The sequence below is a fragment of the Triticum aestivum genome, chromosome 5B, assembly GCF_018294505.1.
Source record: "Triticum aestivum cultivar Chinese Spring chromosome 5B, IWGSC CS RefSeq v2.1, whole genome shotgun sequence".
NCBI lineage: Eukaryota > Viridiplantae > Streptophyta > Magnoliopsida > Poales > Poaceae > Triticum > Triticum aestivum.
In genome coordinates, this window is record NC_057807.1 from 643,901,357 (window position 1) to 643,911,945 (window position 10,589).

The following is a 10,589-nucleotide window of genomic DNA, read 5'->3' on the forward strand; positions in this document are numbered from 1 at the left end:
CATATGTATATTTTTCATTTTTACCCAATAATTTATTTATTCATTTATTTTAAGGATGTCAAGGCGGTTCCTAAAACAAGACAATGTATTTAAAAAATGAAGTTGAAAAACAAGGCAAACACGGAGGAGAAATGGAGGGCCCCATGTTGATTGGGCCGGACCGGGGGCCTCGCAGCCCGCTTCACCCGAAAGAAAAGAAAGTGAAAAAGACGCCCACTTTCTCCACCGAGGCCGGCCGCCCCGCCCCCGCCTCACTCACTCTCCCCGACCCTGGCACTGGCAGCGAGCGACGCGCGGCAACGGAAAAAATCCAGAGGCGCGAAACTCGAAACTTCTCCCGCCGCGCGCCCCTCGTTTTGTTTCGGCCCCCCTCCCCCCTCATTCCATCTCCGAGATCTGCCGTCCCGATCCCCTCACCCTCCCCCCACCACCCGCGAGGATCCTCCCCGGCGAAGCGGAGATCCCTAGGTCGTCCGGCAGGCAGGCGGCGCCATGGACACGGAGCCCTTCGACGAGGCGGCCCTCCCCGCCTCCCCCGTCGCCTCCCCTCCCCGCCGCCTCAAGCGCCTCAAGAAATCCTTCCAGGCCGCCGCCGCCGTCTCCCCTCCCAAATCTCCGCCGCCGGCAGAGGAGGAAACCCTGGCCCCGCACCTCGGGTCTCCCCGTCCTCCTCCTCCGAACCACTCCCCGCCATCGCCGCCGTCAGCGGAGGAAGCCGTGGCCCCGCGCCTAGGGTCTCCTCTTCCCAACCCCTCCCCGCCGCCGTCAGAGCAGCAATCCGTGGCCCCGCGCCTGGGGTCCCCTCTTCTTCCTCCTCCTCCGCCGCCAGCAGATGCGGACGCCGCTGCCCCGGCGCCGTCCTCGCCTCCCGTCCCCGTGTCCTCGCCGCTGCCGCCGGCCGACACGGCGGAGGAGGAAGAGGATGATGATGACGGGCTCGACCCCCTCTTCTCGGAGTCCGGCGGCGGCGCGGGGTGGGACCCGCTCGGTCTTCCGACGGGAGAGGACGAGGACGAGGAGGAGATGCTGGCGGGAGGAGGGCTCATCGAGGAGCTGCGGAGGGAGAAGGAGAAGTCCTCCGCCAAGAAGCGGCTCAACATGGACGAGGGGGAAGACGGCGGGGCCAAGATGGACGTCGAGCCGGAGCCGGAGGTCGCTGTGACGGGGAAGAGGAGCAAGAGGAAGAAGAAGGATGCGGATGCGCAAGGGAAGGGGAAGAAGAAGAAGAAGGGGGAGGATGGGGAGGGGAAGAAGAAGAAGAAGGGGGAGGATGGGGAGGGGAAGAAGAAGAAGAAGGGGGAGGATGGGGAGGGGAAGAAGAGGAAGAAGGACAAGGCGCCCAAGGAGTCGGCCGCATCCAAGAAACGGGCCGAGAAGGTAACATTTCGATCATTTTGGTTCCTTCCATTCGGTTCGTATGACTGCATCTGTTCCAGTGAATGGTCCATAGATTTTGTTGATGGGTTTCCTGTGGGCTGATGTGCGCAGGAGAGGAGGGCTCAGCTTGAATCGATCCATGCCGAGTCGCAGAGGCTGCTGCGAGGTATATATGTTGACAGTGTGCATGGATGGAATCAGATGGTGTTAGATTTGTGCATATCTAACAGTTTCTTGTTAATCTTGTTCTCTGCAGAGACAAGAAAGGCATCATTTAAGCCAATTGCAGAGCCAGTGTACAAACCCATCTCCTCAGTCCTGGAGAAGATCCGCCTTCGGAAGCTGGAGATTCAGAAAATGTCAGTTGCCTGACTTGCTTTTATGAGGTTATGCAAAGAACACAATGACTGTCCGCTGATGTTACTATTTTCCACTGTGGTTTGCAGGTCAAATACTCCTGTCGAAGAGGAAGAGGAAGAGGAAGAGGAAGAGGAAGAGGAAGAGGAAGAAGACGAAGGCGAAGAAGAAGAAGAAGAAGCCTCTTCAGAGCCCGAGAGCGATCCAGCTGAACAGCCAGCCATGCCTGAGGTTAAGGAAGTGGGTTCAGATGACAAAAATCTGAAGAATGTGAGTCTTCATCCAGATAGCTTGATTTGAGCTCAGTATAGTGTCTATAAAACTAAAAGGCTGTGAATCGTTGTAGAATGATGCTGACAAGGAGGTTGAAGCAAATGCTGGTGACCTGAATGACCACGCCAGTCTCCCTGAGGATGAGGTGGTCATTGCTTTCACTTGACTAGTATGCTGTTTGGTGTTTGCACTGTACTGATGTTGCGTTTGGTTTGCAGGATGCTGTGATTAGCGACAAGGATCTTGATAAACGTGGTAGCAAATCTCCAAACAAGGTCAGCGCCCCTTCCCTAATTGTGTAGTCATCTGTGGTTGCTGTTTTGCAACAGAATATATGATGGCGCTTTTACCCATAAGAGCACGCCTCGATCTTGTGTTATTTGTGTTGAAGTTTCTATCTAAAACCTAAGTGTCACAATGTCAATGAAAGCATTGGTTTGATGATACATATCAATGCAAAATATTGTGCTTTCCTGTTGTTGAATCAATGGTTGCTGGATTATCAAACGTTTGGTAGTACTATCTACTATGGTTAGTCAATTATTGGCTGCCCAGGATTATCATAGATTCAAAATTATCTCATTGCGAAGTAAGAAAAGATAATTATGTAAACTCAATGGCTGTCAATTCTCATAAAGTAGAAAATGGTTACTATACATATAATGCATCTATGATTTAAAGTTTAAGAGCTTAATTATATTTTTGTTTAATGCTTTGCTTGTTGGACTATTGGTTCCACCAGGAACTTGTTGATAGTTCTCAAGATAAACATGAAGACAATGCCCAACCAAGTGATGACTCCATCGATGCTGTAGATGAAGAAGCTCATCTGCCTCCCTCTTCAAGCCCTACCAAAAATACAGATGATAGGTAAGCATATCACACCCTCCTCAGTCCATGATACTTTCCACCTGTTAACATTTACAAACGTACTTATCTTCTGTAAAGAAAATTCACCCCCTTGCCCGTTTAAAAACTTATTTATGCACATGCAATTTATTAATTATTATGTATGGTCTGCATAAGACTATAACAGCTTGTTTTGATTGTAGCACCGCATATTATCTCTTCCTGTAGCCTTGACATGTGAATCCCTAAATAACAGAACCATGTAAACTTTAATGATTATATTTTGCCAATTAAAACCTGTTTGACATCCTTCTTCTATCCATCATGTGTGTGGTTGTTTCTTACTCTCACTATTTTACTTACGACAATTTTTTGTGGAGAACAAGCAACGGCCTGGTGCATTTGCATGGAATTTGCCTGATTTTACATATGTATATTGGCGCACTGTACTATTGGCTTTTAAACATTTGTTGAATTATCTGTCTGGCTCAGTTCTTCAGAAGATGAAGAAGAGGAAGAAGATAATGACAAGGAGAACATATATCCAGGCATTCAGAAAAATGATGTAAACACCCATCAACAACCTCGACGAACTGCTGCAAGTGATTCATGTCCAGATGCTGCTGTCCTGAAAGACTTTCTAGATGTTGAAGCTGAGGAAGAGGATGACAGTGATGATGACATGGCAAGGTTTAAGGACAACGAAGAAGATGATGGTGATGATGAAAATGAAGTACTTACTGCTCTGATTGCCGCTGGATTTGAAGAAGAAGAAGTAGATCATGAGAAACGTAATGCACTCCACCAAAAGTGGCTTCAGGATCAAGATGCCGCTGAAACAAATAATTTCATTCAAAGATTAAAATATGGTCATCAGGAGCAGAAAGTGTTAATGGAGGAAGACGAAGATGATATCGAAGACTGTGAGGATGAATCAGAAAATGAAAGGTCACATGACTTGACTCCAAATATTGTGCGGCAGAATTCTGAGAAGGCAAAACAAATGATTGCCAAAATGTTCACAGATGAGAATGACACTTATGAGCACTCTGATGATGAGGAAATCGAGGAGCATTTGGCCCGTCAACGTATTTCAAAGCGAGAAGTAAGCGCTGACACTTTTAAATACTGAGTATCTTCAGTTATGCTTGATATTTCATTTTTGGAGTGTTAGTTCTTCCCTTTGCTTTGCTAGTACAGAATTTTTATCCACCCTATGTGCTTTTGGAAAATAATTTGAGTGTCATATATTCTTTGTTAGGTTCATAGCACTTCATTCATATCTCCATTGGAAGATGACAGTTCAAGGGAAATGTTTAGCCTTATAAAGAAGCTCAATATTGCTCCTCAACCCCCCAAGAGGAGGGGAAAGCAAGCCACATGTAAGGATTCCCAAAATTTCAATACATGCCTATGATTAAAAACATGGCTGGTCATCTAAGTATTACTTTTTATTATTAATGTTTTCAGCAAATCTTGAAATGCTTATGGTCGGAAGTAACAGCAACTCATCATCAAAGGTAAATGCTTACTGACACTCTTTTCTGTTTGCTGTCGTACTTCTCACCTGGCTGTTAATTAGCTGAAAGTTTGTAATATGAATTGACTTCATATGGCAAATCATTGCCTATGTTGCTCCAAATTGAAAATTCACCTAGTAAAACCTGGACTTAATCACTTAAACATGTACTATCCCTCTCATTGTTTTGTTAGGGAACATTTTGTAGTTCTCTTCCATTGCAACTTGCAAGGCATTGCTGAGATTTTCGTTAAACCGATTTCCCCCTCATGTTTGTCTCTTGACAGTATTGTATGTTCTTTGCAGTCGTCTTTTCTCGGCCGAACAACGAGTGGTCCAATCTCATCTTCTCATAGATCAACTTACAAGGGCTACATTTTCGGTCGCGATGACAGCAATAGCAACAGCAAGAGCTGCTTTGCAGCTTCTGAGAGTAACTCGGATGTGGTAAGCTTGATGAAAACTTGTCTCTGATCTTGTCATAATTCCAATGTGCCCAGAGGCAGAGTCGCGCATTCCCTACATTCAGAAACATTCTCATGTGCGCCCTCATTCCACTGTACAGCAGGACCAGGCGAACCCCAGCCAACCCAAGAAAGCGAAGTTCAGCAGTTCACAGACAAAGCCAGCCGCATCAGGCGCAAGCTCCGAGGGCGGCTCGACCTCAGGCGCCTCCCTGTTCGAGCTCCTGCGCAGGTCAACTTCCGGCGCCGAGAAGCAAGAGCACAAGCGCCCCGAAAGCTTCGGCGTCATCACGGAGAGCCAAGCCGTGCACCAGTTCTCGGCGTTCAAGCTGTCAAGGAAGTTCTCCAAGATAGGAGCAAGGAACTGACTCACATACCATTGCTACCATGTACACCTGCTTATGTCGGTGGAAGTACATTTTTCGTGGTATTTTCAGTGTAGCTCGTTTCTGTTACCTATCTGTGCTCTGGGAAAATGTGCATTGGATTCTGTATCACCTTAGGTTTAAGATGAATGTGCATCTGTGTGTTTCTGAATACATATGGATCTTTTTCTTCTGATGGTCGACAGCCTGGGCCGGCGCAGGCCGTTCGTCTTAATAATGGGCCAGACCGGGCTTGAATGGCCCACCGGTTGGTCAACGACGGCCCGGTCTTACCAGCCGCTCCCGCACGCGTAGAAAATTCTAGGGTTCAAATCAAATCGACCTTGTCCTCCTCGCCCTATCCTCTCGCTTCCCCCGTCCAATCCCCACCTCAGCAAGCAAACCCTAATCGACTGCCACGGAGGAGGCAGGATCGAAGGTGCGCCCACCAAGCGGGAGCTGGCCGTGGCCGTACCTGAGATCCGAGCCTCCGGACCTCAAAATCCCCCGCCGCCGCCACCGCCGTCGCTCTCGCGGTAAGAAGATCACCCGTCCATTCCGTTCAATTCGCAGCTGAATTCGGCGCTGCCGGTGGCCGGAACCTCGCCTTCCTCCCCGAATCGAGAGATTCTCGGAGTATTCGCGTTCTGAGCTCCGGATTTTTGTTTATCTCCCATGGCAGCCGCGGCAGGAGGGTGATGAGATCTTCGCGGGCGGGCCTCGCTCGGTCTTAAGATGCTAGCCGGCGGCGTTGGCAGCAACAGAGGCGGCAGCTCCCATCTCTCCTCTTCCGGAGCGGACCTACGCGGAGGCCGGAGCTTCCTCTTCGGGAACACCTGGTTCATGCTCTCCGCCTACCCGGCGCGCCTGCTCCACACCGCCGACCGCCGCGCGCCCGCCGCCGCCTTCGTCGCCGCCGCCATCCACCGGACGCCCCGGGTCGTGCGCGCGCACGGCGGCACGGGACAGGGCCTGCTGCAGCGGGGCATCGTCATGGCCGCCTGCGGCTACGCCTTCGGGCGGGCCGACCTGGGCGCCGCCGCCAAGCGCCAGCTCGAGAAGGACTCCTCGTCCGTGGCTGCCCACGCCTCGCGCGTCGTCGCCATGGGGTCGCCTGGGACCGCGGCCAGGCCCGACGTCTCGTTCAAGTACCGGGGTTTGGAGTACTGTAAGAAGGTCGGCGTGAGCTTGAGATGCCGCGAGCAGTGGGGGGCGGCTAGGACGTTCTGGACCAGTGCCGTTGGACCAGGCAGGCAGCTCGGCTTCTCGGTTGACCCTTGGGCTCGGGATTTCAGCACGTCGTGTGCGGCGCCTTACTCCGCTGGAGCTACAGAGAGTCAACTGACCCTGGATGAGGCATTACAGGAGAAGCAGACGGATAACTCCACCGTTGCTTCTGATGGGTATGTATCCTGATTCCTGTTGCATGTGCCATTATGAATTCGAAATGACTGTTTCCCTTGGAATTTCTGTTAAATTGATCTAAAACAGATAACAGATACAAACACGCATTTAATTTCCATGAAATGTTCGATTCCTTTAGAATTTCATGCGCTGTTGTGTTTGTCGCCTTCATGTTTTGTCAAAAGAAGAGTGTCTGTATGTAACCCATGAGGAATGCCTGAGTCTTGATATAGGTCCATACTATACATGAATGCTTCTATTAGTCACCCAAAATGTTGTGTTCCGTGCTTACCGTTGTCTATATGCAAGTGCTAACATGCAAGCAAGCATTTTCTCAATCAAGAAAGTTAAGTTCGAAATGGGACTAATGTGATTATTTCATGATAAGGCCACAAGGATATAAGTTTGAGTTTTGCTTCGGTACCCCTTCCCTCCCTTAAAAGTTTGCACCAATCTTAAAGTTACTTAAAAAGCCTATCCCCATATTAGCTTGCAGATCAAACATATTGAATAAATTGATTTAGATACAAAAGACTTTATTATCCTTTTTTGGATAACAGCAACAGGACGGCACAAAATGTAAGACATCGAACATGAACCAACTATTTGCGGCCTATTTCCTACACACTAGTCCATTGCATCTTAAGGAAATTTGCTCTCATGTTGTTTCCAGCTGTTATCTTCTGATAGCAACTGTTCTATTGCTTTTTTTGCACCTGTTGTTGGTTGGCTAAAAACTTTTTCTACAGGAAGTCACCTGCTCCTGAAAAACTGAAGCTGGTCTCAGGTTCTTGTTACCTGCCTCATCCTGCTAAGGAGGCGACTGGCGGCGAAGATGGCCACTTCATTTGCATTGATGAACAGGCGATTGGTGTGGCAGATGGTGTTGGTGGTTGGGCAGATCACGGTGTTGATGCTGGACTATATGCGAAAGAACTAATGAGTAAATCAATGAGTGCTATCAAGGATGAACCAGAAGGTGCAATTGACCCATCAAGAGTTCTGGAGAAAGCTTTTACAGGCACCAAAGCAAGGGGATCATCAACTGCTTGCATCATCACTCTTAAAGAACAGGTTAGCCAGATTTTCTGACTTTACTTAATCGTTGTTCATTGTAGTCTCCCTCCGTTGCCAGTTGATTTATTGTGCTGAGTAAACACAAATTGTTACTATGTAGTTGCTTTGGACCATGTATAGTAGCACAGTAAGGCACCTCCCACATTATCGGAGGAAAAAGGGGTTGTTGATGTAGTAAAATGGGTATAGCTGAAATAGCAATTTTGGTGCTACATTCTTGGATCGCTATGGTGCTGCGGTATTCTCGTCCACGAGTATAAAAGTAACTGTATTGATAAATCTCGTATCCATCTGTTTGGTCATGTCTGAGCACTTTCAGTTCTACAGAACTAGAAGTTCCTGATTCGTATTTCTGGAAAGGAACACATTTATTTTGCAGTCCTTTTTTCTAGTTTAGTGATGCTTACTATCATGCTATTTAAACTTGCAGGGTCTTCATGCTGTAAATCTTGGGGACAGTGGCTTCATAGTGGTCAGAGATGGCCGCACTGTTCTCAAATCACCTTCGCAGCAGCATGATTTTAATTTTACTTATCAGCTCGAGAGTGGGGGTGGCAGTGATCTTCCAAGTTCTGCCGACGTGAGTACATCCTGACTTTGCAGTGATCTTCATTTATCTTTCCTTGCTTGGAGAACTCTGATACAACATATTAACTCGGAAGTCTTTCTTCTCTGGAGTAAAGTTTATAGCATTGAAATATTTTATAACATGATGCCCTGTACTCACTTATGTAGGTATTTCACTACTCGGTTGCTTCTGGTGATGTTATCATTGCCGGCACGGATGGGCTTTTCGACAACCTGTACGACAACGAAATCACTGCCGTCGTTGTCGAGGCCCTCAGGAGTGGCCTCGGTGCCCAGGGCACAGCTCAGAAAATCGCGGCCCTTGCTCGGGAGAGAGCGGAGGATAAGCACAGGCAGTCGCCCTTTGCAGCCGCTGCTCAGGAGGCTGGGTACAGGTACTATGGAGGGAAGCTTGACGACATCACGGTCGTGGTGTCGTATGTGACGAGCGCCGCAGCCGTTTAATGCGATGATGCTTCCATTTTCTGTTGTAATGTACATAACCTTTGCCCCAAACTCATGGGAGCTCCTACGCCCCGGGGAGTAGATTCCTAGGCTGGTTTATTCTGAGTGTTGGGGGATCCCCTGGCACCTTAATGTTTTAGAGTATTGAGATTGCGCTTTGGCTCGGGAAATCGTGGCGAAAAACCATGTCTGCCCCCCTGCTCATTTGGCACTACATGAGATGCTTCTTGTAAACCTATCCTTGGTGGAAGGAGAACCACCACCTGCTGGCAAAGTTTTGTTGTAGTTGCTGAACATGTTTGCCTTCTCGTGCTGCTGAGAGGTAAGCTGTTGTGAGTTCTTACTGTGCGTTAGCTCACCAAACTGCCGCGAGCAATTCCCTTAAAAAAGGTGTTGTAAACAATTGAATCAAAATAATGTATCAAGGCAATTTTATTTACATGCTGTTGTCACTTTCGAGATCTCGAAGTGGACAGTTTTGCTGGTATGGTGAGCCTTGCTGTTTCTGCCGTGCCGCCTTAGTTACTTGGAAAGCACTGTTTTTTTGTTGTTGCGAGGTTTAAGATAGGGTTGCAAAGATAACTTCGTGGATTTACGGCAGAAGGTTTGAGTAAAGAAGGGCGTGTGATATTTCATAGCGTTGCAAAGAAGCTCCACAGTTCTCTTTTAAGCTGGTCTGAGTTCTGATCTCAAGCGTGCCGTTAACGGTCATTTCAGGTCAGGTACTGGTCTGAATTCTGATCTGAAGTGCCGGCCGTCCTCAGGTCAGGTACTGGCCCGAGTTCTGATCTGAACCGTTAAGGGTCGTTGTCACCCTTCAGGTTAGGGCCGTCTGTTAACAGTCGTCGTCGGGTCAGCTCTTTGCTGCTTCTAGCATTCGGTGCCGATTTGAGCATGCCGTTCACGCCACATACCTTCCTCTGAATTTGCAATCATCATGCAATATGGCAAATCTGACCAACTTCTTTAAAGAAAAACAGATTTTGGTTGCTCGTTGTGGGGTTCAGACGAAGGACCTGAACGTGACAACAACATTTGCATGCATGGTAATGGTAGGCCAGGTACCTGAATGTGAGAACAAGATTTGCATGCATGCCATTACTGATGTTCTCATTTTCTTTGTTCAGCTAAAGAAAATTCTTTGTTCAGACAGCACACCCTGCTTGTTGCTCACGGACGCTATGCACCAGATGAACCAGACCAGGGACTGGATTGCAAAATCGAACTTCTTTAAAGAAAGCCGGGCCAGGGAGCAAAATTTAATTTGAAAAGATTGGCAGGGGCCGCGCGAACGCGTACCCCCTCTATCACAAATTATGACGTTCATTCTCCCACTTGGGGAGATGATGGGCCAACGCACCCACCAAGTGCAATGTGGGCCATTGACCCAGGCCACGGGCCTTCTTGATCGCCCGTTGACCCCGTCCAGGTAAGTAAGGAGAACGTAGCACCTCGCCCTCCTCTTATAGCCAGCTCTCCTGTTCGATTCTCCTCGGCTGGGCGAGGTGGGACTAAAAACTGAAGAGCAGCAGCCGCGGGGGCGAAGGGAGTCACGGGGGGCGCGATGAGCTTCAGACTTTAGTGGGCTCACGTTTGACCTATCTGGCCCTACAGCAGCAAGACGTGGGCCTTGAGAGTACCAGTTTTGCGTTCTTGCTGTGCAATCGTGTTGCTCACCACTAAAAAAAAAAAGTGTAATCATGTTGCTGAAGAATGAGCCATGGCAACTGTTTCCTCTCTAAAAGGAAACAGGTACGTACATGACAATTCAACAAAAAATTAGAAAAGTTATAAATAAACTCATTTGCTAAAGTTTCTTCATTCGTTTCTTTCGGAAGAGTTTCCTCTCACTTTTCTGTGTGGAAGTTTTTT

At 48.3% G+C, this 10,589-nt stretch overlaps 2 protein-coding genes and 1 non-coding gene across 4 annotated transcripts; 2 read left to right on the forward strand and 1 right to left on the reverse strand.

The window, feature by feature from the left end:
* Positions 1 to 426: 426 nt before the first annotated feature.
* LOC123113867 (FK506-binding protein 5) lies at positions 427 to 5,378 on the forward strand. 2 transcript variants are annotated; one of them, XM_044535191.1, is made up of 12 exons: positions 427 to 1,377; positions 1,489 to 1,543; positions 1,634 to 1,736; positions 1,824 to 2,004; positions 2,081 to 2,152; positions 2,226 to 2,282; positions 2,750 to 2,877; positions 3,349 to 3,961; positions 4,118 to 4,238; positions 4,327 to 4,376; positions 4,682 to 4,822; positions 4,944 to 5,378. In XM_044535191.1, exons 1-12 carry the CDS (start codon positions 493 to 495, stop codon positions 5,205 to 5,207), a joined length of 2,670 nt encoding a protein of 889 aa, XP_044391126.1. In that variant the 5' UTR covers positions 427 to 492; the 3' UTR covers positions 5,208 to 5,378. The 2 variants fall into 2 exon arrangements, with proteins under 2 accessions (XP_044391126.1, XP_044391125.1); XM_044535190.1 differs by having other exon boundaries at positions 430 to 1,377; positions 4,941 to 5,378.
* Positions 5,379 to 5,509: 131 nt separating this feature from the next.
* LOC123113868 (probable protein phosphatase 2C 80) lies at positions 5,510 to 9,156 on the forward strand. The gene is made up of 5 exons (XM_044535192.1): positions 5,510 to 5,740; positions 5,887 to 6,607; positions 7,358 to 7,682; positions 8,116 to 8,265; positions 8,421 to 9,156. The coding sequence occupies exons 2-5, from the start codon at positions 5,940 to 5,942 to the stop codon at positions 8,715 to 8,717; spliced, it is 1,440 nt and encodes a 479-aa protein (XP_044391127.1). The 5' UTR covers positions 5,510 to 5,740; positions 5,887 to 5,939; the 3' UTR covers positions 8,718 to 9,156.
* An 837-nt stretch (positions 9,157 to 9,993) lies between these two features.
* Positions 9,994 to 10,154, reverse strand: LOC123117941 (U1 spliceosomal RNA). The gene has a single exon (XR_006457571.1). It is a non-coding gene; the product is annotated as a U1 spliceosomal RNA (small nuclear RNA).
* Positions 10,155 to 10,589: the final 435 nt, after the last annotated feature.

Coding starts and splice junctions, on each gene's coding strand:
- LOC123113867 (XM_044535190.1), top strand. CDS start 493: ATGGACACGGAGCCCTTCGACGAGGCGGCCCTCCCCGCCTCCCCCGTC. Junction 2,005..2,080: donor ATGACAAAAATCTGAAGAAT/GTGAGTCTTCAT, acceptor GAATCGTTGTAG/AATGATGCTGACAAGGAGGT. Junction 4,239..4,326: donor GAGGGGAAAGCAAGCCACAT/GTAAGGATTCCC, acceptor TAATGTTTTCAG/CAAATCTTGAAATGCTTATG.
- LOC123113868 (XM_044535192.1), top strand. CDS start 5,940: ATGCTAGCCGGCGGCGTTGGCAGCAACAGAGGCGGCAGCTCCCATCTC. Junction 6,608..7,357: donor TCCACCGTTGCTTCTGATGG/GTATGTATCCTG, acceptor CTTTTTCTACAG/GAAGTCACCTGCTCCTGAAA. Junction 7,683..8,115: donor TCATCACTCTTAAAGAACAG/GTTAGCCAGATT, acceptor TTAAACTTGCAG/GGTCTTCATGCTGTAAATCT.